General features: G+C 32.9%; 1 protein-coding gene across 50 annotated transcripts in view; it reads left to right on the top strand.

Annotated features, from left to right (window-relative positions):
• Positions 1 to 27,507, top strand: part of cacna1da (calcium voltage-gated channel subunit alpha1 Da) — a 184,200-nt gene that overhangs the window by 107,917 nt on the left and 48,776 nt on the right. For 16 of the 50 annotated variants that reach the window (XM_087272079.1, XM_087272072.1, XM_087272045.1 and 13 more), the window contains 19 exons: positions 1,906 to 2,066; positions 2,190 to 2,415; positions 3,796 to 4,003; positions 4,079 to 4,199; positions 6,050 to 6,134; positions 6,908 to 6,941; positions 7,031 to 7,061; positions 7,147 to 7,273; positions 8,597 to 8,726; positions 10,026 to 10,085; positions 10,161 to 10,220; positions 13,538 to 13,644; positions 14,935 to 15,022; positions 15,722 to 15,829; positions 16,358 to 16,410; positions 16,934 to 17,080; positions 20,676 to 20,877; positions 22,342 to 22,500; positions 23,083 to 23,193. In XM_087272079.1, coding sequence (XP_087128205.1) covers positions 1,906 to 2,066; positions 2,190 to 2,415; positions 3,796 to 4,003; positions 4,079 to 4,199; positions 6,050 to 6,134; positions 6,908 to 6,941; positions 7,031 to 7,061; positions 7,147 to 7,273; positions 8,597 to 8,726; positions 10,026 to 10,085; positions 10,161 to 10,220; positions 13,538 to 13,644; positions 14,935 to 15,022; positions 15,722 to 15,829; positions 16,358 to 16,410; positions 16,934 to 17,080; positions 20,676 to 20,877; positions 22,342 to 22,500; positions 23,083 to 23,193 — 2,218 coding nt within the window. 50 annotated transcript variants of the gene reach the window in all.

Here is a 27,507-nt window from a genome sequence, read left to right as displayed (position 1 = left end):
TAAAATGTGTTTCAAATTACAGTCAAAAAATATCAAAATCAAAGTTCAGGTCAGTACATTTATCTAAGTTTATTTATGCCTGTGTGCTGTTGCATGTGTCGTTGTGAGCATGCTATAGCTAGCTAGCCAGCTTTCAGAATTTTAATGTTTGATCTGTCTAGCTAGCAAGCTATCTATAAAGCATGCTGTCCATCTAGCTAGCTAACATTCTAGCTAGCGTACACTCTAGCTAGCATTCTAGCTATCTATATGACTTCAGTTTTTTACCTATATAGTTTTAGCATGTTATCTATTAGGTTATGTGTTTTGCTTGGTGTTTTCTCAGTCTGGTGTTCATGAAAACAGGAAAAATCTGTCATTTTATTGTGTTATTTTTTTTCTTTTTCTAGTATTATACTCTAGTTGTTCTGTTTATCATACTAACACACATTTATATATATTTTGTATTACATGATAAAAGTCTATAAAGACCCATATATATACATATATATATATATTAGTGGTGGGTCGTTATAGACTCTTATTGCGTGATAAAAAAAATATCGCTGTTAATCTATTCTCATAGTTGGGTTGTGAGCTAGGTCTATTCTACGCAAGCTATGATGACTTTCACCTTGATATTTTAGTGCGGATGTATACCTGAACAGTGAGCCGTCTGAAAAAAAAGTGCCCTTCTGAATCAAATTAGCAGGATGCCTGACTTTACTGCAGTTTCACTTTAACTTAGGAACATTCATTCATGCTGCTGTGACAAACTGGGGTATTAGACGCAAATAAGAAGTAAAAACTGGTGAGAGTGTTATGGAATTTAATAACGCACACCAAATGGAAATGATGTTGTATTTTCTGACTTTAATTCAAGTTTATTTGTATAGCGCTTTTCACAATAATTATTACAATAGGTAAACATTTGTTTTACAGTCAAATTCAGAAAAGGCAAGGTTATTACAGTGTTTCTGCGGGGTCTTAAAATTATTCAAATGTCTTAAATCTCAACATTTAAATTTAATTAAAAAGTTTTAAAATTACTGAAATATTGTTTTGTACGTCTAAAATCTTAAGTCTTAATTATAAAGTCTTTTGTTCATGTATTGCTACACAATCTGGTCAAAACCTATACAATGACCAACAATAAAACTTTTAAATTTTTATTAAAAAAGGTACTTTTGAACTCTATTCACCATAATGGTTTAATTATTTTTCTTACATTAATATTTGTTTAAAAGTGCTCCATGTATTTACTGCTGAGGACACCGACCTGGACAGATTGTTGTTCATACATTTACTTTATTATAGTTTTTAAAACTTTTAAAACATTAGTTTATTTATTATTTTAAAGAAATGTTATGTTGGAAAAAAAGTGTATAAATACAAGTAAAGCTTGCTTGTTTTAACACAATATTTAAAATATTTTGTTAAGAAATATCTAAAATATTCAAACTTTTTTATTCATTTATTATTGTATTATTAAATGTATTAAATAACAATATTGTTTTTTTTAAGGGCAAATAAAAATCTTTTCCATCTGGGCCATTTGAAAAATTCAGTTATCTAGTAACTAGCTATAGGTGAATTGGGTTGGCTAAATTATCCGCAGTGTATGTCTGTGAATGAGTGTGGATGGATGTTTCGCAGTAATGAGTTGCAGCCGGAAGGGCATCCGCCGCATAAATTATATGCTGGATTAACTGGTTGTTCATTCTGCTGTGGCAACCCTAGAATAATCAGTGACTAAGCCAAAAAGAAAATGATTGAATGAATATGCAAACATAGTTACCCTGCTTTTATATAGTATTTAGGTGATGTCTGCTGTATGTGCATGTGTTCAATGGAGTGTATTTGTGTATTTAGTGTATGTGTTTGAAGTTTTCAATGGTTGTCTGACTGCACTGTTTCCATTTTTAGTCGGCGCTGGCGTCGCTGGAACCGGTTGTGTCGGAGGAATTGTCGCTTGGCTGTAAAATCTGTGCCATTCTATTGGCTGGTAATCATCCTGGTGTTCCTGAACACTTTGACCATCTCTTCAGAACATTACAACCAGCCCATGTGGCTCACACAAGTACAGGGTGTGCACTCCGTCTGTTTGTTACATTACATTCGTATTGTTGTCTAGAAATTAATGTAAACGTTCACCACTGCTTCTTAATCCCACTATTTTTAATAATTCATTGGTTCTTCTCCTCCTTTAGATGTGGCTAATAAAGTGCTGCTGGCCATGTTCACGTGTGAGATGTTGGTGAAGATGTACAGTCTGGGCCTGCAGGCTTATTTTGTGTCTCTTTTTAATCGCTTTGACTGCTTTGTGGTGTGTGGAGGCATCACTGAAACCATCCTTGTGGAGTTTGAGATTATGTCACCCCTCGGCATCTCAGTGTTTCGATGTGTTCGACTTCTCAGGATCTTTAAAGTTACACGGTAAGGGATCTGGCTGAGTTCATGTTAAACGATTCAGAGATTCAAATGATTTTGTCAGGCTGAGTCTAAAGTAAATGATTCACAGATTCAAATGATTCAATAAGGGTGAGTCAACAGTTAACAATTTATCGACCCAAATGATTCCGTAAGGCTGAGTCAACAGTTAATGATTCACAAACTTAAATGATTCACTCATTTTACAGATTCAAATGATTTAGTCAGGCTGAATTCACAGTTAACAATTCACAGATTCAATTGATACAAATCAGGGTGAGCCTACCCTCTGTCAATCTCTTGATCACCGGCTGCAGCCATGGTTCAAGTCAAACGTACCTAATGATTCACAGATTCAATTGATTCAGTCATGGTGAATCTATAAGTAACAAATACAGATTGAAAGGATCCAAATTGGGGTGAGTCAACAGTCAACAATTCACAGATAAAAGTGATTCAGTCAGGCTTAATCAACAGTTAACGATTTGCAAATTCAAATGATTCAGTGAGGCTGAGTCCACAGTTAACGATTCACAAATTCAATGATCCAATCAGGACGAGTCAGCAGTTAAAGATTCACAGATTCAAATGATCCCCAGGTAGGATGAGTCTACAGCTAATTTTTTATAGATTCAAATGATCCAGTAAGGATGAGTCTAAAGTTAATAATTAACAGATTAAGATTATTCAAGCAGGCTGAGTCTACAGTTAATTATTCACAAATAAAAATGATCCAGTCAGAGTGAGTCTACAGTTAATAATTAAGAGATTCAGATCATTCAGTCAAGCTGAGTCTACAGTTAATGATTCACAAGTTCAAATGATTCAGTCAGAGTGAATCTACAGTTAACCATTCTCAGATTCAAATTACTCAGTCAGGGCGAGTTTACATTTAATGATTCTCAGATTCAAATACTCCAATCAGGGTAAGTCAACAGTTAACAATTTATGGATCCAAATGATTCAGTAATGATGAATTAACAATTAACGATTAACATATTCAAATGATCCAGTTAGGGTGGGTCTACAGTTAACAATTCACAGTTTCAAAGGTCCAATCAGGGTGAGTCTACAATTATTGATTCACCGATTCAAATGATTCAGTCAGGGGGAGTCTACAGTTAACGATTCACAGATTCAAATGACTCAGTCAGCGTGAGTCTACAATTATTGATTCACAGATTCATATTATCTGGTTATGTTGAATCTACAGTTAACGATTCATAGATTCAAATAATCCAGTCAGGGTGAGTCTACAGTTAACAGTTCATAGATCAAAATGATTCAGAAGATCCTTAGAGCTTAAGTGCACGTGTAAGTATGTGAGTATAAAACAAATCTTTTTTCTCACAGTTTTTTATTTATTTATTTATTTATTGTCTTTAGCCACTGGGCGTCTCTCAGTAACCTGGTGGCATCTCTGCTGAACTCCATGAAGTCCATTGCTTCTCTACTGCTGCTGCTCTTCCTCTTCATCATCATCTTTAGCCTCCTCGGTATGCAGGTGTTCGGCGGCAAGTTTAACTTTGACGAGACACAAACCAAGAGGAGCACCTTTGACAACTTCCCTCAGGCCTTGCTCACTGTGTTTCAGGTGCGTCTTTTTGAAAGCTTTGAATCTATTTTGTTATGATGTGTGTTTGCTCATCTTTAAGTATGCGATTCTCAGATTCTAACTGGTGAAGACTGGAATGCCGTCATGTATGACGGAATTATGGCGTACGGCGGCCCTTCGTCATCAGGAATGATTGTGTGCATATACTTCATCATCCTTTTCATCTGTGGAAACTGTATCCTTTTCTTCAGAACAGACAGCTGCTGTTAACTAGGAAACAGAAAATAAAAACAATAATATAAAAAACAACATCTAAAATGCTTTTTTTTCTTATTAAAATGTACTTTTGTAAGGGTGCATTAAATCCATCAAAAGATACTGTATAGTTGTTTTCAACACTGATAATTACAAAATATGTATTGAGCATTAAATATTAGAGTATTTTCAATTCAAGCTTTCAATTTAAGTTATTTGTATAGCACATTTTACAATAATTATTGTTTCAAAGTCGATGTCTAAAAGATCTTGTGGTAGTGAATGCTGAAGTGAGGTTGCTGCAAATTAAATTTTGCTTTGCTGTGTTGAACGTGGCAAAACTTTCTTCAGGTAAACAAAGAGAAAACTGAAGTCATTGTGATTGGGAACAGATGAGGTTCTCAACGTGAATGTGTACCTTGGCTCTAAGGATTAAACAGCAATAAATCAGGTCAATAATCTTGGTGTGACTCTGGAGTCAGATCTGAGTTTCCATAGTCATGTCAAAGCAGTAACTAAATTAGCATACTATCATCTTGGAAACATTGCAAAAATTAGATCCTTGGTTTCCAGTTAGGACTTAGAGAAACTTGTTCATACTTTTATCAGCAGCAGGGTGGATTACTGTTATGGACTCCTCACCCGCCTTACCAAAAAAGACAGTCAGACAGTTGCAGCTCATCCAGAACGCTGCGGCCAGTGTTCTGACCAGAACCAGAAAATCAGAGCACATCACATTTTAATTTATTATTAAATTTTAAATTATTATTAGCTTTTTTATTGCATGATTGTAAAATACGAATGCCATTATGAATGTATTAAAACATATGCTTGTTTGTTGTAAAAAATTAATAATGCCAAAAAAAACACAAATTTGTGCATCTCCTGTCTCGCGTGTACAGCCATGTTGCTGTTGTGGCTGGTGTATTCGGGGAAATTTTTATGGCTTGTATAATCGGGTCCTGGAAACTCTCAGTTTTAAAGGCTACCTAGCCCTTCCCCTTAGCTCTACACCTTCAAGCTAAAGAGAATTGAGACACCCTTACCTCTTTACGTAAATGTCTAAATCAAGGGGTAGCTACCCCTTATTTTTTGCATTCATGTGAAGGGGTAGGGGTGTCTCAATTCTCTTTAAGGGAGTAAGGGGAAGAGCTAAGGGGTACAATTGGGATTGGGTCTTAACCCTTAAAGACCTAAAAGCAGTTTTATTTTTATTTTAGCAGTCAGCCTTAAGTGTCATATATTATTTTAAACAGGAGAACCTGAAGTTTCAATCTGTATCATTTAAAGGTCCAGTCTAAAATATTTTTTGTTTTTTAGTCATTTTAGTCATTCCGTGTTGTTCAAAAAGCTCATTGTTGGTCCACAAAGCTAAACCTATGATTATTGGTTGAGAGATAGCGAGTTTGAACCAATCTGGGCATGGAGGAGGGACAATGCATCAATGTATCATGTCTGGTTTGTCCGGAGACACAGTGACGAGCGTTTCTTTGTCAAATCAGCGTTGTCAAAATTTGATGACGTAACCGCACTGATTCCAGAGCCTCTGAAAGTCTATGAATGCAATGTGTTACAGCGCTGGAAAGCTGAAATTCTCTACTTTATGGCAATATTTGAATTGTATGAATCGGATCAGCGGATCAAAAGTTATTAAACATTTAAGAGCAATACTTATTTTTAGCCGCGGGCGGCTGTCTCGGTCTTTAAGGGTTAATTTATTATATCTTTGACATCTTTCTTTATAACAAAGCGGGTTTGTGATCAACTGTATCTAATCTTTAACTTTGTTTTATTCCTAAATAATTTGTTTCCCTAAATGATGACACACAGACATTCTCCTGAATGTGTTCTTGGCTATCGCTGTGGACAATCTTGCTGATGCAGAGTCTCTGAACACGGACGATACGAAGAAACCGTAAATGATAAAACCTTGTCCATTTAATCAGACATTGGCTATGTTTACATGGACATCAGTAATCGGATTATTTGTCATAATCTGAGTAAGACAATAATGTGATGAAGGTGTTTACATGAGTTGTTTTCCCGTTTGACATGTTATAGCACATTGTTTGATTAACGTCATTGCGTCATCACACGTTCACCTCTTGAGTTGCATGTAAGGTGATTTATTTTTAAGTTGTCTACTATACCTTCAGTTCGACAGTTTCACTTTCATTCAGGATCATTTCATGCATGCCCCGTGACGAACGAGATATCGGATGCGAGTATGAACTGCTGGAAGAGTGTTGTTTTAAATGAATTTGATACCGCACGCTGTATGGGGAAAAAACCCTCTGCATTTCGCGATGCAGGTGTCTGTGGTCCTTTACAGACTCAGTAGGTGCAGAGAATAGTGTCAAACAGCCGTGTGTTTTAGACTATCCTGTCGCAAAAATCCTACATGACAGTAATAGTTTGATTGCGGCGTTTACATGTCTGTACTGCACTTCAATAGTGCGACTAAAATTGGCATACTCCACATGTCTTAATTTGATTTCTGTTTAGTTTGATTATGACTTTAGCCGCATTAAGGTCATCGCTGTTTACATGGTTGACTCTTAATCAGAGTATTGTCTTGAATCTTATTATTGATGTCCATGTAAACGTAGTCAATAAGGGTCTCAATCTAGCGTCTGCTGATTTTATGCTGAATTTTACACTGTGTTTGTTTTCTTGTCTCTTTTCAAGTGATGAAATCGACGAAATTGAAGATGAAGCCAAGGTAGCTAATCCATGTTTGTTTGAGTCTTTTTCAAGTGCTTTCGTTTTTGTATTAAAATATAACCACAGCTGTGGTTTTCTTTGTTTCAGGCTGGAGAGGAGGATGAGAAGGATAATGCCGGTAAAGAACTATATGTGCATGTAATTACACAAAGATTGAAATGTTTTTTTTTTTTTTGTCCTGATCATCGTGTTTGTATAAACAGAGGAGGATGAAGAAGAGCCAGATGTTCCTGCAGGGCCTCGTCCAAAGATCTCAGAGCTTGTTAAGAAGGAGAAGATCACTCCAATCCCAGAGGGCAGTGCGTTCTTCATCTTCAGCAACACAAACCCGTATGTGAGACTGTAATCTAACATTAACAAAACTAGAAGAAACACAAATGCACTGTAAAAGGTTTTAACAGACTTTTTAATCTAATTTTTATTTTTTCTATTATGCTTTAATTGTTTTATTTGAAATCTATTTTTGATCATTCATTGATACATTTGAAAATGTATTCATGTAAAAGTAATTAGTAAGTTAATATTGTAATTTAGGATTTATATATATATATTAGTAGAGTTCTAGAAGCATGATCTGAGAATATTGAAATTATTGACAATTGCTGTTTTTTATTTTTCTAATTTGTATTTCTTTTTTGCTTTAATTGTTTAATTTGAATTTTTTATTTAAATAATTCATTGATTTATTTGAAAATGTATTGATATTGAACCAATTTGTAAGTTAAAATTTTAATTTAGTATTTATTTTATGATATATTTTGTAGAGTTCTAGAAGCATGATCCAAGGATATTGAAAAATATAATTTTTATTTTACTAATTTTTCTTGTTTTTCATTTCTATTATGCTTTAATTGTTTTATTTGAATTTTATTTTTGATAATTAATTGGTAGATTTATTAATGTAGAAGTAATTAGTAAGTTAATATTGTAATTAAAGATTTTATGATATATTTTTGTAGTTCTAGAAGCATGATCTGAGAGTATAAAAAATATTGAAAATTCTTATTTTTTATTTTTCTAATTTATATTTCTTTTTTGCTTTAATTGTTCAATTTTTAAATACATTTTTGACAATTTATTAATCAACTTGAAAATTTCTTAATGTTTAAGCAATTTGTAAGTTAAATATTTTAATTCAGTATTTACATTTTATGACATATTGTAGTAGAGTTCTAGAAGCATGATCTGAGAATATTGAAATCATTAAAAATTACCGTTTTTTATTTTTCTTATCTTTATTTCTTTTTTTGCTTTATCGTTTAATTTGAAAATTGTTTTTGATAATTCATTGATTCATTTGAAAATGTATTGATGTTGAAGCAATTTGTAAGTTAATATTTTAATTTAGGATTGGCATTTTATGATATATTTTTGTTATGGTTATAGAAGCATGATCTAAGAATATTAAAAATTACACAATTGCTAAAAATGCATTATTTCTTTAAAATGAATATGCTGTAATATTATAATAAATGGTAAATTATTTAGATGTTTGGACAGAACATGTGACAAAAAATGGATTAGAATTAACATTTTTATTTTTTAAAAGTCAGCAGTCAACCTATTCTATTGTTATTCTTTTTTGACACATTAAAGGTTTCTAAACCCTGAAAATATTTAAGTCATTCTCTGTCTCTCTTTGTTTCTCTCTAGAGTTCGAGTCGCCTGCCACAAGCTGATAAACCACCACATCTTCACCAACCTCATCCTTGTGTTCATTATGCTAAGCTCAGCGTCATTGGCTGCTGAGGATCCAATCAGAAACTTCTCTGCTAGGAATATTGTGAGTATTACCACAGTAATGCCAAGATTATACAGTAAAGTCCAAACCATTTCATAGATAGTTGAACTAAAACAATATTTTAGTTAAATATTGCCATCATGAAATGTTTTATTTATTTATTTATTTATTTAACTAACTTTTACTTATTTATTTATTTATTTTTATTTTACTTTTATACTTTTTATTTATTTATTAGCTTACTTTTAGACTTTTATTTATTTATACTTTTATATTTTTACTTATTTTATTTTTATTTATTTACTTTTACTTTTAACTTTTTTATTTATTTACACATTTATATTTTCATTTATTTTTATTTATACTTATATTTAGTTGTATATATGTTTTACTTTTAAACTTTAATTTATTTATTTATACTTTTATCCTTTGATATGTTTGTTTTATTTATTTATTTATACTTTTATTAATTTATTTATACTTTTATCCTTTATTTGTTTATACTTTTATTTTTATTTATTTATTTATTTATACATTTATTATATATGTTATATTATATATATATATATATATATATATATATATATATATATATATATATATATATATATATATATATATATATATATATAGTGCTTTTAATGGTTTAAATAACTGTTTCCAAACGCATTTACAGATAAAGTTAAAACCGTTCTGATTATATTAGTGGATTTGTTTGTGACTACCATATTTTCTGGAATAGAAGTTATGTTTGTTTATTTGTTCCCCATCTGAGATCTGCTCCGCTTTACATTATGTAATGGACAAAAAGTGCAGAGTGATTTTGTTTATATTGAATTATATTGAATATTTTTACATTATACTTAGATTTTTCCTGCCTTGCTCTTTTTCGAATACTGTTAAATGCTAAACGACAGTACAGTTTTATTTAGGGCTACTATTAACATATTGTATCTTGGCTCTGTCTAAAATAATAAAAACATTGTAATTGCTAGTTTTGTCTTACAAAATAATGACTGAAAAAAAAAACTGTAATTGAAAAAAAACTGTAATTATTTCAACAATATGATTTTATTGAGGCAAATTTTTCAGAAAATCTGGTAATATTTTTTCTGTGCTTCTGTTATTCCTTCCTGTCATTATGTTTTCTAACCTATTTCTTTCAAACTAAGGAATCTACCTTTACTGAAACACTTGTTTTTGTGGTGTTACCAAAAAAGACACACTGGTACACCCTGGATTAATTAATCAAAGATAAACCTACACATCTAAATCTATATAATCTGATGATAAACAATGATGTATTTTCTTTTTGTTAAACATGTATATTGCTCTTTGCAGATACTTGGTTACTTTGACTATGCTTTCACGGCTATCTTTACTGTAGAGATCGTGTTAAAGGTAAATGTCCTTGCCTGTGCTGGTGTTGTGTGTGGTGTATGTGCAGTAACGCTGTAACCGTCTGGTTTATTCCAGGTCCTAGGCTATGCAGATTATGTCTTCACTAGTATGTTTACATTTGAGATCGTGTTAAAGGTAACCTTTCGGCACACAGGCCTGGCTGCATTATCTCCATGTGTGTCACCTGCTACTTCAGTACTTCCTGGCTTGATCAATCTCTTTTCTTTCTATTATTTAAACCATAGCACCTCTTTTACTAAATGACTCAAAGAAAAAGTCTCCGAACATCCTCATCAAAGCACAAGAGTTGTCAGGTTTTCACTTTTGTTTTGGGGAGAACGACAGGGCTTGAAGTCAACCCTGATTGGTTAAAGTGGGGTTAAGAAAAGAGATCTGGAGAAATCACACAGGAAGTGTCTGTGAAACTAAAACGTTGTTGAAAAAAATACGAAAAGATAAAACTATGCAACTCTTTGTGAAATGAAAAACAGCATTGCCTCTCTCATGCCTTCATAACTGATTGGCCCGTTTCCAGTCCATAAAAGAGGGGGCAAATACAACCATGCTTGGACAGAACATGGTTCAAACCCCTTGGCTGAGTGCATATCAATGCAATGTGACCTCAAGCGCCGTGTGGGAGAGCACAGGTCCAGCTTCAGCTGGCTGTTATTTCAGGAAGAGGCAGTGAATTCTCTCTGGCTGTGTTCAGAATATCATACTAGAATAACACTGACACTTTTAGTCCTCCAGTTTATCATTTAATTGAAATGTGATGCTGTTTAAAGTCCACATGAAATCAGTATTTGCAATGTTTATTTTGCTAGCGCTCATTGCAAGTCTTAAGGTAATCTGTGCAAGTTAATACACTGGAACTACCAGAATTCTCTAACTACCATATCCGTTCCCATATAAGATGACATATTGTCAAGTCATGTTTACATTTAAAGCTTAGATATTAAGATTAAGCTTGGAATGTCTGTCATTATATTTAATTAAGTTATCACCCTAAAAGTATGATCTTTTCGGTAATACAGCCTATGAATGTATAGTTAGGCTAACCTTTGACCAGCCAGTAATGTCAGTTCCTTAATTTAATTTTCACTATCACAAGCAGGTGAGAAGCTTTTTTACAGCGCTAAATAAACTGTTTAATAGACATATGTGAAGTACAGTTGTTTTTGCCAAAAAAAGTTATGTTTTTGTTATCAGGAAGTTGCTAGGCAACAGAAGAACCCAAGTAATGTTGAAAAGGAGCAGACACTGAAATGCCTGGGGTCATTTTGACCGATATGGTAGTTCTAGGTAGAAATAATCAGACCTTTTTTGTATTTTTAATTTTAATACCAATAAAAAAAACTGTCAAAATGACCACCTTGGTAGTTGTAGTGTTTATTCACTTAAAAAAAATCTAAAAATTGTACTATATATATTTTTATAAAGTATTTCCTAAATTTTGCTTAACAGAGCAAGGAAATTTTCACAGTATGCCTGATAATATTTTTTTCTTCTGGAGAAAGTCTTATTTGTTTTATTTCGGCTAAAACAAAAGCAGTTTTATATTAAAAAATAATAATTTTAGGATCATAATTATTAGGTCCTCTAAGCTATATATTTTAGACAGTCTACCGAACAAACGATCATTATACAATAACTTGCCTGATTACCCAAACTTGCCTAGTTACCCTAATTAACCTAGTTAAGCCTTTAAATGTCACTTTAAGCTGAATACTAGTGTCTTGAAAAATATCTAGTCAAATATTATTTACTGTCATCATGGCAAAGATAAAATAAATCAGTTATTATTAGAGTTATGAAAGCTATTATGTTTAGAAATGTGTTGAAAAAAAATCTCTTTATTAAACAGAAATTGGGAAAAAAATAAACAGGGGGGGCTAATCATTCAGGGGGCTAATAATTCTGACTGTTATATATTTATATATATATATATATATATATATATATATATATATATATATATATATATATATATATATATATATATAATTTTTAAATTAATGATATTCAAATAAACATGTATAATATACTTTCAGATCTAATTTATTCTAAGTCAGACTATAAAATTGTTCAGATAAGCATCATTATACTGAAATAATAGTCAGCATCAACTTCCGGTTTATGCAGACTTTAAAGAGAACTCATCACAGAAACAATGCTACTGTTTTGCAAATACTCATTTTATTTGCCAAATGTGTAATTGGCATACTACTATCACAATTTTTCTTGTATGATTTTGACAATACTAATTTTGTTGCTTTAGTTTACTCAAAACTAACAATTTACTCGCTTTTCACTTGTTAGAATCCTGTTCGAGTTTCTTTCTTCCGTTGGATATCAGAGAAAATATTTTGAAGAATGCCAAAAAAACTGTAACCATTGACTTCCATAGTAGGAAAAACTAAAACTATGGAAGTCAAAGGTTACAGGTTTCCAATCTTTCTCCAAAATATCTTCTTTAGTGTTCAACAGAAGAGCAGGTTTGGAACAAGTGAGTAAATGATGACAGAATGTTCAGTTTTGGGTGTATCCCTTTTAAATCAATTAGCTGTTGTCAACTAAAAACATATACAGTAGGAAATAATCTGTGCTATGATTGAAGGCTCTTAGTAGGCAGTTTACAGTGTATCCGGTGCTTAGTATTACATTCTGAACACTGATTTTATGGAGAGAATCTTATAAATGCTGATCGTGGACCATCAACTACAAATTTACTAGTTAAAGCTTTACCTACAATTACATACATTTCTCCAACTGGTCTTTGATCAGCTGCTGACATTAGGATAACCCAGTGCTTGCCTTTTTAGCATGGTTGCATCTGCATTCATATACATTCAGCAAACGACTCCTTTTGCATTCATGATTTTGGAGCGACTTGTTTTAGTTTTGGCTGGTTTTTCTCTGCCTGCTGAATATGAAGTTGCAGTTGGAGCTTCTTCCCCTTCTTTTTCTTTACCGAGGGAACAGGGCGCAATGTTCTTAAAGAAAAAAAAAACACAAAAAAACAACGGCTCACATGAATGTGACAGTAAGGGAAGTTCTCATTTCAGATCGCCTGACAGACAGGTTTCCTTTCTTTCTGACTTTTTTCTCCCATCTCTTGCTCTATGACCTGTTTTCTTTCTGTCAATCCTGACTTCTTCTGTCATAAGGTAGGCATTTTCAGCGCTCGGCAACAAACAGCATGTTTTATTGCCAGGCCTCCTAGTGGCGGATTGTGAAACAGAGCTTACTACTACATTCATGTTGACTGAAGCCGTGAGGGTTTGGCGGAGTTAGCACTAGCTAGGGTCTCGCCTTTAGCACGCCACCCTTAAAAAGAGTGATATTAAGGAGTGAATTACTAAGTGTGTTTTCTGTGTGCACTGCTTATGTGTGTCTGAGCGTGTTCTCTGTGTCAAAGTGTAATCCGCTGCTCTCTTTCTTGCGGTTGCCAGATGACCACGTATGGCGCTTTTCTCCATAAGGGTGCTTTCTGCAGGAACTACTTTAATCTTCTAGATCTGCTGGTGGTCGGAGTTTCGCTCGTGTCCTTCGGGATTCAGTGAGTGATGCTTATGTTTATGAAAGATTATTCAGTGTAAAATAAAATATGTGGCCAAATACATTTGATTAAATCCCAGTGGCTGCAGTTTATATTATTATTATTATTATTATTATTATTATTATTATTAGTATTAGTATTATTATTATTAATAATAATATAAACTTCAGCCACTGATAAAAAACTATACTACTACTACTACTACTACTACTAATAATAATAATAATAATAATAAGAAGAAAATTAATAATAAAAAATAATAATAATAATAATAATAATTATTATTATTATTATTAATAAATACAATCATTGATAATAATAATGATGATGATAATAATAATGATAATAATATGAAAATTAATAGTAAAATAAATATTATTATCCATATTATTGTTATTATTGTTATAGATAAATACATCCATTAATAATAATAATTATTATTAATAATAACAACAACAACAACAACAATAATAATAATAATAATAATCATGATTATCATCATCATAGCAAAAATATTATTATTGTTATTATTATTATTATATTATTATTATTATTATTATAGGGTTTTCTTCAAATGCAAGTATAAAATAGTTTATATTAATATTTATTGTTTAATAAAATATTTAATAATTTTAAAAAAGTTAAAAATAATAATTTTGTTTTATAAAATATTGAAATATCTATTTTAATAAATAATTATTTTTTACCATACAGCAAATTATAACAATAGTCATTTTTTTATTTTGTGTAAAATATGTATTTAGCAATTATAATAATAATAATAAATGTTTTATTAATAATATTTTTATTATTATTATTAATATTGCGAAGCAGAGGCACAGTAGGTAGTGCTGTTTCCTCACAGCTAGAAGGTCGCTGGGTCGCTGCTTCGATCCTTGGCTCAGTTGGCAATTCTGTGTGGAGTTTGCATGTTCTCCCTGTGTTTGCGTGGGTTTCCTCTGGGTGCTTCGGTTTTCCCTACAAGTCAAAAGACATGCGGTACAGGTGAATTGGGTAGGCAAAATTGTCCATAGGGTATGAGTGTGTGTGAATGTGTGTGTGGATGTTTCCCAGAGATGGGTTGCGGCTGGAAGGCCATCAACTGCGTAAAAACGTGCTGGATAAGTTGGTGGTTCATTCCTCTGTGGCGACCCCAGATTAATGGAGGGACCAAGCCGCCAAGAAAATGAATGAATGAATGAATTATCAATATTTTATTAAACAGTATCTTTCTATTCACTACATTTTTCTTCTTCTGTTTTGTAACATTATGGCTTGTGTGTGTCATAGATCATCGGCCATCTCAGTGGTGAAGATTCTGAGGGTTCTGAGAGTTTTGCGTCCACTCAGAGCCATAAACAGAGCTAAAGGACTAAAGGTTCTGCTTTACTTTCTTACTAATGCTCTCCAGTATATGAAAAGTTTAATGTAATAATTTTTATTTGCCTTTATGACATTTTTTTTTAATTTTAACATATTGTTTAATGACATAGATTTACACTACAGCATATTTTACCATAACATAACATTATGTACATGAAAAGAGTACAGGAAAAAGACAAAAAAACCTAAAGAAAATATAGAAGGAAGGTGCACAATTCCAGCAAATGCCAGAGAATGTATATTTACATCACAATGTCCTTGTCCATATAAACATGGTTTTTATTATTATAAAAACGAAGCGAATTGAGTCTTATTTTTTCCAAATGCAAAAACTGTAACACAACTTTTTTCCATTGTTTAAAAGAGGGAGAGAATTATTATTTCCAATTGATTAACTTCAGGCATTTTGTCAAAAGAGATGTAAAAGCAATACAGACATGTTTATTTTTGGACAGGTGATTATCACCATACCTCACAGAAAATGGCAGTTACATGGGGGTAACTTTACGTAAGATTCTGGAAAGATGTAAGAAAATGTGGGACCAAAAGTATGAGGGCTAGGACAGTTAGACAGTTAGAGTGGGAAATTGTTTTCATCCTATGCAATGGAGTCTGTAGTAAATGCATTTTTGACCAGCTGTTTAATAATCCTAAATGTTGACTGCCTCTGACCTTCAACCTTTACCTTCTGCAGCATGTGGTCCAGTGTGTGTTTGTGGCCATCAGGACTATAGGAAACATCATGATCGTCACCACTCTGCTGCAGTTTATGTTCGCCTGCATTGGTGTCCAGCTCTTCAAGGTACTTTTTTTCTCACATTTCCCACAAATTTCTCACATATATCTCACATTTAAAAATAAGATGACAGTAAAAAGCAGTGATATTTAGAATACTATTACAGTTAAAATAACTGTTTTGTATTTGGATTTATTTTAGAATAAAAGTTTTAGTCGCACTTTAATTTGATGGTCTGTTTGTTGAATTCAAGTTTCTTATTTTATAAGACGTCATTAGATTAGAAGGAGACTGTTAGGTTGGGGTTAGGGTTGGGGTTAGCGTTAGGATTAGTGTAAGTTTAAATGTACTGGCAAAGTTTCTTATAGTCAGTTAAAATAGCAATATTAACAGATATTAAGCAGACAGTCTACTAATACTCAAATGGACTATCAAAATAAAGTGTTACCCATTTTTTTGTTTGTGATGGAAAATGTAATTTTTAGCATCATTAATCCAGTGATTGTTCAGAAATAATTCTAACATGATGATTTTCCTGAAATTTTTAAATAAATTTTTTGGATTTTATGAATAAGCATGCATTCGTTTTTTCAGGGAAAGTTTTACCGTTGTAACGATGAGGCCAAGTCCAGCCCAGAGGAGTGCAAGTGAGTCAAGTTGAATATATTGTGTAGCATCTCCTATGCCAATTAGTAGCTGCACTTAACATCATGCATTTCTGCTACAGGCCATTTTGAGGGATGTAAAAATTGATAAATATTGTTGTGATAGCTGTTGTAACGTAAAGCTATGGTTAAATTCCCTCTTGTTATAGTTATGAAATAGTTTAACAAGAAGCAAGAAGTGTTTATGGGCCAATGTCATCACCACACTGAAATGGTCTACACCAGGGGTGTCCAAACTCGGTCCTGGAGGGCCTGTGTCCTGCATACTTTAGCTCCAACTTCATTCAACATACCTCCTTGTATGTTTCTAGTATACCTTGAAAGAGCTTGATTAGCTGGTTCAGGTGTGTTTAATTGGGGCTGGAATTAAAATATGCAGAACACCAGCCCTTCAGGACCGAGTTTAGACACCCTTGGTCTACATGAATCAATTACCGTAATAACTGCACACACAGAAAATGAAACGGCCATTTGAGTCGTAAATGTAATCTTTTTTTTTTTTTAGGGGAACGTACATCATGTATAAGGAAGGAGACGTGAACCAGCCAATCATTCAGAAGCGCCACTGGCACAACAGTGATTTCAACTTTGACAATGTGCTCATGGCCATGATGGCTCTGTTCACCGTGTCCACGTTTGAAGGCTGGCCAGCGTAAGTATTCAACAATATGTACTGTATAGACTGGTGTAAAGCAACAAATTACAAATACTCAAATTACTGTAATTGAGTAGTTTTTCTTAGAAAATGTAATGTACTAAGTAGATTTAAAAATGTTGACTTTTACTTTCCCTTGAATACATTTTTAGTGCTGCATCGGAACCTTTACTCCATTACTTTCCTGCAGTCACTACTTTATTTTTGCTTGTCTATGAGGATTGGCTGAGTAGTCTTGTGATTCTTGTCCAATCAAATTGCACACAGAAGGTAAATTGCATCCTAATGAACTACCTCAAGACATGGGCAATATATAATTGTAGCAAACTGTGTGAAAGCATTAAAAGTGACTAAAAGAAGATGTCCAAAATTGTCACACGCATTGACCCAGAGACTGTTTAGATGCATTGCACCAATGAAAGATGACGGATGTTTACTGTATGATGACCGAAATGGCCTTACGCCCCATTCACACAGGGCTTCAGCGTCAACGCTTCCCATTCACTTTGAATGGGTGACGTCAGGCGTTGCCAAACTGCATTGTGGATCCGTCGGCGCCGCTTCAGAGGCATTGCTCGCTGCAGAAGTTGGGACTAGCTCAACTTTTCAAGCACCGACCGAAGCGTCAGCGAATCAGATCACTGTATGCAAATACACCAGCTAGACAGTGGCCTATTGCTGACTGAATTTAATTGGCTAATGCTTTCATGACGATCGCTTCAGCCCCAACTTCAGACACGCCTTCAGTCAAGCGTTGATGCTGAAGCCCCATGTAACTCCCAGCAAGCACAAGATGTCAACATGACGTCAGATTGACACTGTCCTCCAACATCGTGTGACGTTGCATTTGGTTTGGAAATGAAAACCCAACGTCAGGTCGACGTCAATGTCCAACCTAAAATCAACCAAGTATCCAAAGTCTAATGATTTTACAGCTTGTTGTGTGGATGTTACCACTATGATGTTTATCAGACATTGGACTTTGGTTGCCATACCTAACAAATAAATTTCAATATTTGATGTCAATAGACGTTGGATTGAGATGTTGGCTCAACGTTGGATTTTGGTCCCTTTTGCAGGATATCAGCTAGGTTTTGCAGTTCGTACTAATGGCTTTGAGAAATGCATTAACTCTTGTGCAAATGCAAATGTGAGAAATGCACCAAAGCCACTGAGGAAAACTGTAACACAGTGAATTTTCTATTTGAATGTTTTGTGTGTTTTTATGGCTAATAAATTAGATATAGCTAATTATGGTTATGTTAGTTATAGATTTTATAGCTAATAAATTTTATAGCTAGATATAGACTAGCACCATTCATGTGTTTTATTTGTAGGTTAATGAATGTTTATGTAGATCAATTTGAGGGTTTAGGATAGCTCTATTATAGATAGACAGACAGACAGAATGATAGATAGATGTTTATTAACTTTAATATGAATAAGTCACAGAATTATGCAACGTAATATTGATCAGATCATTGTTTATGAATTTAATCAGGACCAATATACAATCGAAGAATTAAAGAATTATAGAATTAAAGAACAAACCCACCCCAAGCCAGCAAATATTAATAATAATAAAAGTAATGATAGTTATTATCATGATAGTTATTGAAATATAAATACATAAACAAGAAAATAATAAATACATATATCTTTTTACCTAATGACACAAATAACTATATAAATAGTTTTTTTTTCATCTCAATATAGGAATTCTATTGAAATAAAAAATACAGTAGCACTGCTCAGTTTAATTTGATTCTATTTCATGCACATGAGATCATATTTGCATATGATGAGATCACTTTTTGCACAAGTCTTTTACATTTAAACTTCATGCATCTATTTTAAAAGGAGCAAAAGTCTTATTATATACAGACTTCATTATAATACAAACTCGCAAGCAGTACTCAAAACCCTATTATTGTGTGTATTGTTAAATCAGCATTAGTCTGCATTATAACTGATTTTAACAATGGCTCCTGTAAATGGATTTTGTAAAATTATTAATATTTGAGAGTTCTTACTCAGACTGTCGAGTTTCCTCATTCAGAAGCACAGGGGGACATGAAGCAGTGTGTTATTGTGATTTTAGTGTTTGTATTAGCGCTGTTGGTAAGTGGCACTGTGAGCATGATGCCAACAGAACCACGCTGTCCCTGTAATTACAACACCACACTGCTTCAAATGTTCACACTCGCACACAGAATGACACTACATGGCTGTTCTGCGTCTGTGGGTGTTGAAGCAGTTTTTTCCATGGCTTTCAGATCTTTTACTTCGTGTTGTTCGTGTTTTCTTAAAAGTCTCGTGAAGTGCTTTGAAATGTGCTCTTTTAAATTTGTTTTGTGAACAACTGTTGTTGCTATTGCAGTTTTTGTTCAATACAGACAGAATACAGCATATGATTATAATGTAAACGACCCCAAATATCCACCCCTACACAGGTAGACTTGTTCTATGATGGCAGAAATTTAAACATTGCTGTGAAAAAAGAATAATGTTAAACCAAGCGAACAGTAGACTTACATAAAGTACATACACTCACCGGCCACTTTATTAGGTACAGATGGTGTCTGTAGAAATGCACATCTCGAGAAAAAGAATGCCATGACCAACCGTAGTTAGCCGCAGTAATCAGGGAAATTCTCTGACTCAGGAAATACATTACCAGTAAGAGCTTCATTCTCAGTAGTGGCCAGTTCTGAAGGCGGAGGACTTGGTGCCTCGGTTTGCTCTTTCTTCGTGGAAGGTGGAGGTGTTTTCTCCATGTTTTGTATATTTGCTAAAATCTAATATAATTCTGCCCCTGGGGTAATTATGTTTATTGTTTTCTGATGAGAGAAATTGTTTCATTTTAGACAGTTGACTCGTCATAGCCATGGCTCCAATATTACATTTTTGACTGTAGGCCTACATATAAAACTTTTTAAAGAGCTCAATTAAATGTACTTTGATTAGGATAGTTACCAATAAATTGTTAAAGTCTAAATGAATGGTAAAATACAGGTTGTAATTTAATTTAATGTAGTTTAAATAAATAATTAAAATAAAATTTAATAGTGGGCGACGCAGTGCTGTCACCTCACAGCAAGAAGGTCGCTGGTTCGGGGGGTCAGCTGGGTCGGTTGGCGCTTCTGTGTGGAGTTTGCATGTTCTCCCTGCGTTTCATGGGTTTCCTCTGGGTGCTCCGGTTTCAGTCCAAAGACATGTGGTACAGGTGAATTGGGTAGGCTAAATTGTCCGTAGTGTATGAATGTGTGTGAATGAGTGTGTGTGGATGTTTCCCTGTGATGGGTTGTGGCTGGAAGGGCATGCGCTGCATAAAAACGTGCTTGATAAGTTGGCGGTTCATTCCGCTATGGAGACCCCGGATTGAAGTGAAAAAAAATTGTTGATCAATTAAGCCAGAAGTGACAATTTGCAAGCTTTACATGTTCATATCAGTTTATAGCTTCTAAACATGAAATGTGTCACTGTTTTGGAGCGCACTATCTTATAGATATCTATATAGATATATAAAACTAAAAATACTAAAACTAATATCTTAGAAAAAACATTATTTTAATTTCACTATACCTTTAAGGTTGCTGTACAAGGCCATCGACTCCAACCGGGAGAACATGGGTCCCATCTACAACTACCGAGTGGAGATTTCCATCTTCTTCATCATCTACATCATCATCATCGCTTTCTTTATGATGAACATCTTTGTGGGTTTCGTCATCGTGACCTTTCAGGAACAGGGAGAGAAGGAGTACAAGAACTGTGAGCTGGACAAGAACCAGGTGAGAGGAGACATTAGCTGGAAGCACCGAATTTTGATTCAAAATCCCGTTATTTGCGAAAAAAAAAAAGGAGCTTGAGGTGGTTTTGGACTTGTGTTATAAAGGGTTAATGTCAAATATGAGAGAAGAAACACCTCATTTGTTGAATAAACTTTGATATAAATAAAAATAAATAAATAAAACATCATTATAAATACATAAAAATAAACAAATTATTGAAATAAAGTAAAATAAAATAAACAATAAAATAATAAAATAATTTGTGAAAATAATTAAACAAAAATAAAATATAATAATTAATAATAATAAAAATATTATTATTATTAATAATAATAATAAAAGAAAAGTTAAATATAATAATATAATAATAATAAAATAAATGAAAAAAATAAAATAAATGTAAAAAATAATAATTAAAATAAATTATTAGTAACAATAAATAAATAAAAATAAAATAATTTAAAAATAAAAAAATATTAAAATAGCATAAAATAAAGTAAATTATTAATAATAAATAGAAAGTTAATAATAAAATAAATTACTAAAAAATTAAACCAATAAAAAAATTTATAAATAATAAAATGCAGCAATCATTACACCCACGTGACCAATCAACTATCTCCATTATGCTCCATTAGGCTGCACAGTAAATAATTTCAGCATCAGCATCACAATGTGCCAATTTGTAATTCTCACATTACAGAATCTGCAGTGTAGAGTTGTGATTAGAATTAACCAGGAAACCGTTCTGATTATGTGCAAAAATTAACCCTCCTACAGTGAACAAGTTTATTTTTGGCTACAGAACAAACCACTCTTCTCCAATCACTTGCGTAATGTATCTTTTGTTAAGCCTTTAAATAGCATTTTAAGTAGCATTCTACAAAATAAATAATAAAGCATTATGTACCATCATGGCAAAGACGAAGGAATTGGTTATTAGTCATATGTTTTTAATACTTTTATGTATCAAAATGTTAGAAAGAATATTTTTCTGCATTAAATAGCACTTAAGAAATATTTAAAAAATGATTTAAAACTTACAGGACAGCTAATTTTGTATATGCATTAATTATTCTAACAAAAGTCATTTTTATGGGATAAATAGTGTAGAAATAGACACATTAATTTTCTTTTTTTGGAAAACAAAACGATGCTGGTTTCTAAAGATAAAAACTAATAAATTAATAAAATGTTATTTAATTTCAGCAGTGCATATATTCTCACAGATAATGCAAATCCCAAATGCACTATAGAATGTTTGGGATTATTTATGATATTAATGATGATTTATGATATCTATTATTATTTGTTGGTATTATTTATGCACTTTTATTAATATTTTTACGTGCTTTTGCTATTTATAGGTATATTTTTGTATACGTCTATGCTTTTCAATATCAAAAAAATAAATGGATCACATATTTTATTCAGACTATGTGCTGTGTGTGTGTGTGTTTTCAGCGTCAGTGTGTGGAGTATGCATTGAAAGCACGTCCTCTCAGGAGGTACATCCCAAAGAACCCATATCAGTATAAGTTCTGGTATGTGGTGAACTCCACCGGCTTCGAGTACATCATGTTTGTCCTGATTTTACTCAACACCATCTGTCTCGCCGTGCAGGTAACTCTCTCTGTTAGATTTATTCTTCATATTTTTAAAAATACATGACAATGCTTGGGTTTAAATATGCAAAACCAATTCAAATGTGTTTGACTATTATTAGTTGTAAAATGTATATTAAGGACACCAATATTATTATTTACCTTTATATTTAATACTTTTTTGGTGGCTTTTATTCATTTTCTGTTAAACACTCATTTAATATCACCAAGATAGTGGAATATTTAATGTATAATCCTCTTTTTTTCTTTACTAATAAATACTAATCATTTATTTGTAATTATTTATTGAGAGTCTATGCTGTATATGATTGTGAGATACAGAGAGTACTATAAATAAATGCCTGCCAAAGCAACGTTACACCTTTACAAAATCTGTAAACATAGTTTGTCAGCTAATTCTGCTATTAGTATTCTTAGTATTTATTCATATTTTGAAATACATTTTATTTTTATTTATTTTTATTATTTATTTTTAGTCAACAAAAACAACTCTGGTGTACTCTGTGTAAACTGATTTAATCAGTCTATAATTTATTATTTCATAACATTTTTAGAGTATTTTAAATATAATTTTTTCCAGCACTATGGTCAGTCTGAGCTCTTCAATTATGTTATGGACATTCTGAATATGGTCTTCACTGCCGTCTTCACTGTGGAGATGGTGCTCAAGCTGATCGCCTTCAAGCCTCGGGTAAGTCATTCAAACACATGTTACAGATACACACATCATCACTATTTCATATTTATACATTTAGAACAGTACAGAATAAATATTTACAGTTGAAGTCAGAACTATAAGCCCTCCTGAATTTTTAGCCTACTAAGATTTTTCAACACATTTTTAAACATAATAATAAATCGTTTCTAAAAACAGATTGATTTTATCTTTCCCATGATGACAGTACATAATATATTACTAGATTTTTTTCAAGGTACTAGTATACACCATTTCAGAGTGGTCATATCATTGGCCTGTGAGCATTTCCTGCTTGTTATGAAGCTACTTCATAACTGTAACAAGAGGCAGTTTAATCATAACTTAATGTTGAAACACCTATCATGACATTATTTGGATATGTGTGGCTCTTTTGGATTCTGAGAAGCTATCGAAATTAAAAATGTAAATCAGGAAATACATTGGGTACATTGTTTTTGTTTACATTCCTCAAAATGGTCTATTAAGCTTAAAGTGACAATTAAAGGCTTAGGCAAGTTAAGGTAATTAGGCAGGTCATTGTATAATGATGGTTTGTTCTGTAGACCAGCGGGCCTCAACCTTTTTACAGGGTGTACACGGGGTATTGAAAAAGTATTGATAGTTAATAAATCATTTTTGAGATGAATGCCCTTAATAAGTATTAATAAATCTAAAATGTTGTAATGCTCTAAATGTAATATATATTCTTATTATGCAATGTTTGGTTGTATGCTAAAGTTTGCCTGAATTAAATCTGTGTGAATCAGGATGCTGTGTAGTTTATGAAATCAATAAAATCCTGCTAGATTTGACATCATGCTGCTTTGTTTACTGCAGTACTCAATGCAACACTATTATTTCTGCAGTTCTTTAAGCGTCAACCTGCTAAATTAGTTGGTTTAATAGATTTTTATTCAGTATATGAATAATGTTTTAGTTTTGTTTTAGTTTCTTACAATAATATTTAGTAAATATTCTGTAAGTTGAAATCTTGCCCGTGTTTCCAGTTGAAACCTAAAGTGGTCATAAGGTCTTAAAATGTATGGAACAAGTCTTAAAAAAGGTCTTAAAAGATATTAAATTTCACTCTTGGATTCCTGTATATACTCTGTTTTTTCACCACTGACCAGTCAACGCTTGAAAATTTAACTTGGGGGAGGGGGGGTGCAAAGGTGCTTGTCTTTCTGATTGGTTAGTTTTTGTCACGTGACTCATGGTGCATTCATTCAACTGGGCGCTGAGGTGCGTCACCTTCATTAGAAATAATGAACTTGTGTGAACTCTATAGAAGACACAATATGCGAACAGCCCCTAAAAGGAGCTCATTTGCAATCTCCAGCAGTTGATCGTGTTCTTGCACAGACATGCTGGAATCACCTGATTTGTTGAGAGGGGTCTGGATGCAGACCTGGTTCAGTGCAATCTGAGCTACATCCAATGCTTTTTAATGGGCTCACCTAACCCCACCCCTAACCCTACCTCTCACCCTGACGTCACTCGTTCAATTTGAGTGCATTGTGTCTGACATCTTAGCTTGCATCAAAAAGCCTGCATCCAGATACTATTGGATTTGTTGACAAATGGGTTGCGGATCCATCCTTTGGCAGTTCATGGATCCTTCAATAAGCCTTTTCCCCTTAGCAAAGAAAGTTTGCAAAGACGTATGTTTCTTACTAATTTTGCAGCTTGTGGGTTAAATTTGGGTGCACAAGTCACCGAGATATAAACGAAAGAACACAGTCATTTTTCTAAATAAAAGATTTAAAAGATTTATTAATTATTGAAATTAAAATTATTAATTGAATTAAAAGATTTCAGACTCAGGTAATAAATAAAATGGAAATAATTAATGATTTCTTGTGCTGCCCGTTACTAATTGATCCACGGACTGGTATCCTGTGGTTGAGAACCACTGCTGTAGACAATTGTAAAAAAATAATTACTTAAGCAGGCTAATAATATTGACCTTAAAATAGTTTTAAAATAATGTAAAACTGCTTTTATCCTGTACGAAATAAAACAAATAAGACTTTCTCTAGAAGAAAAAATATTATCGGGAATACTGTGGAAAAAATCCTTTGTCATCATTAAACATCATTTGGGAAATATTTGAAAAAGAAAATCGCAGGAGAGTTAATAATTTTGACTTCAACTGTATACAGCAGCTCCCTCCTCTATATGTCTTCCTTTTGTACTTAACATTACTTACATCCCTATACAAGTTCATATTAACATCCTTCTTCCCGTTGAAAACTTTCACACATGCAGATTTGTGTTCAGAAGAAGGACAGAATGCTAGTAAGCCTCTCGTGTTGTGCAGTGCTGTCGTTTGCACTTTTTTTTTCAGTGTGGCGTGACTTGAAGTGTCTCTCAGACAAACAGATTCGGTCCATAATCTGACAATTTGACAAATGCATGAACTTGGCATGTTATGTAACAAGATAGTCAACTTTTTCGCACAGTAATACACTCAAAGTATTAGTCCTGATTTTAAGATTTATTTTCAAATGCCTTTTTGATTTCTCAGTTGTAACATAAATTAATAATATTCATCAGTTGAATAGTATAATGAAACAGTTAAGAAAGGATTTCTGTGATTACCAATACAAATGAACTGTATGTGTTTTAAACAGACAGTAATGAGGTTTATAAATTTATTATCATGCAATCCAAATCGTTTCAGGCTCTTAAAAGGTTCAGTTTGGTTTAAATAGAACTGTTAATAATTCATTTCATTATTTAAATAAACCAAATTTAGTTACAGTTGTAGTAATTTTGGTGTGTTTTTATTACTTTAAGTATATAACTTTTATTATTTATGGTATTTTATTTATTAGGTATGAAAAAACTATTTTTATAATAAGATTTGATGTAATTAGTTTAATGACTTTAGACTTAGTCAATTCACTATTGTAACCCCGATTCAAAGTATTTTAAATAAATTTATTTTAATAAAAATGTTTTAAATTTGGTGTGTTTTTATTACTTTAAGTATGTCTATATAGCTTTAATTAATTTTGAGGTACTGTAAGGGGTAGTGTTTCTATAAGATATAATAATTTATTTATTCTTAGTTAATTAACTATTAAAATCCTGATTTTAAGCTTTTTGAATAAATGCATTTTATTTTTTTTAAGAAATAATTTTTTTTTGTTTTATTATTTTGTTTTGTTTTTAGGGAAAAAATGAATCTCATTCAAAATAAAAGTTTGTTTAGACATAATTTACGTGTGTGTACTGTGTATATTTATTATGAATATAATAGGGGTTGCACCGACTAGTTGACATTAATGCTTTGCCGTGACACTTTTTGATGATGTCGACTAGTCACGCTGTGCAGATCACATGTTTTTTTACCTAAACTACATGCAGCTTTACACACTAAGGTGGTTTGCTGAATAAAAATGGCCTCAGATTATTTAAAGTCATTTTTAAAATGTTATTTTTCTCATGTCAAAGATTCACTTGAACTTCGGCAAACAGATGTCAGTTAGATACCTCCATGCAAATACCCTAGAGCATATGCTAGCCAATCACATTTTAGCAACCCTGGAAAAGTAATGTTATTTGGCTGTTGCCCTTTGCGAAATGTAGACACGGACATTTTGTGAATGAAGTGTGAAGTGCGCAGCTGCGGAGGTGTGACAAACTCCAAAACATCCCCAGTGAACACTGTAAAGACGTTCAGTGAGAAGACGTCTGATAACCAAGATGAGCCAGTAACTGCAAAAAACGCCAGACTTAAACAGGATTTTGAGCAGCTTTTTAGGACGCATGATCATAGCGTTATAATATGCATCTAAGCAAGTCTCTGACAGTGTAATATGGCTTAATGTTATAGCCTTTGTCTTTCATGCATTATGTTATGAGTCTGTGTGCTGAGGACGTATAATAAAATATCTGTTATTGTTACTTTTTACTAGAACATGCATTGATCAATATGTTGACTGCATTTATTTAGCAGTAAAGGCCGTATTAGGCCGTATTCACACTATGTATAGTTGCTTCGAACCGGGCCAAAGCACGCTTGTCCCCCCCTCCCGTCTCCCCCGACGGCCCGCACTCACACTTCAATCTGGCCTGGGCAAGCTTACGTCATTGATGCTGCGCTGTTCAGTGAGTGCTCTTGCTCAGCACAGTGGAGATTTCTCTAGTTATATCGTTTCAGTCGTTTGATATGCAGTGACATGCAGTCAAATATTTCGCCAAACAGTCCTTAGGGATGCGGTGACACGCAGTCAGATATTTCGGCAAACAGATTCTCCACTTTTGACGCTCATAAACAATCATAAAGCCCTCGTGCTGCAG

This window comes from Danio rerio, chromosome 11, assembly GCF_052040795.2.
Source record: "Danio rerio strain M-AB ecotype USA chromosome 11, GRCz13ab, whole genome shotgun sequence".
Lineage (NCBI taxonomy): Eukaryota > Metazoa > Chordata > Actinopteri > Cypriniformes > Danionidae > Danio > Danio rerio.
Note: the sequence above shows the minus strand (reverse complement) of the source record. Positions and strands in the feature narration are given on the sequence as shown.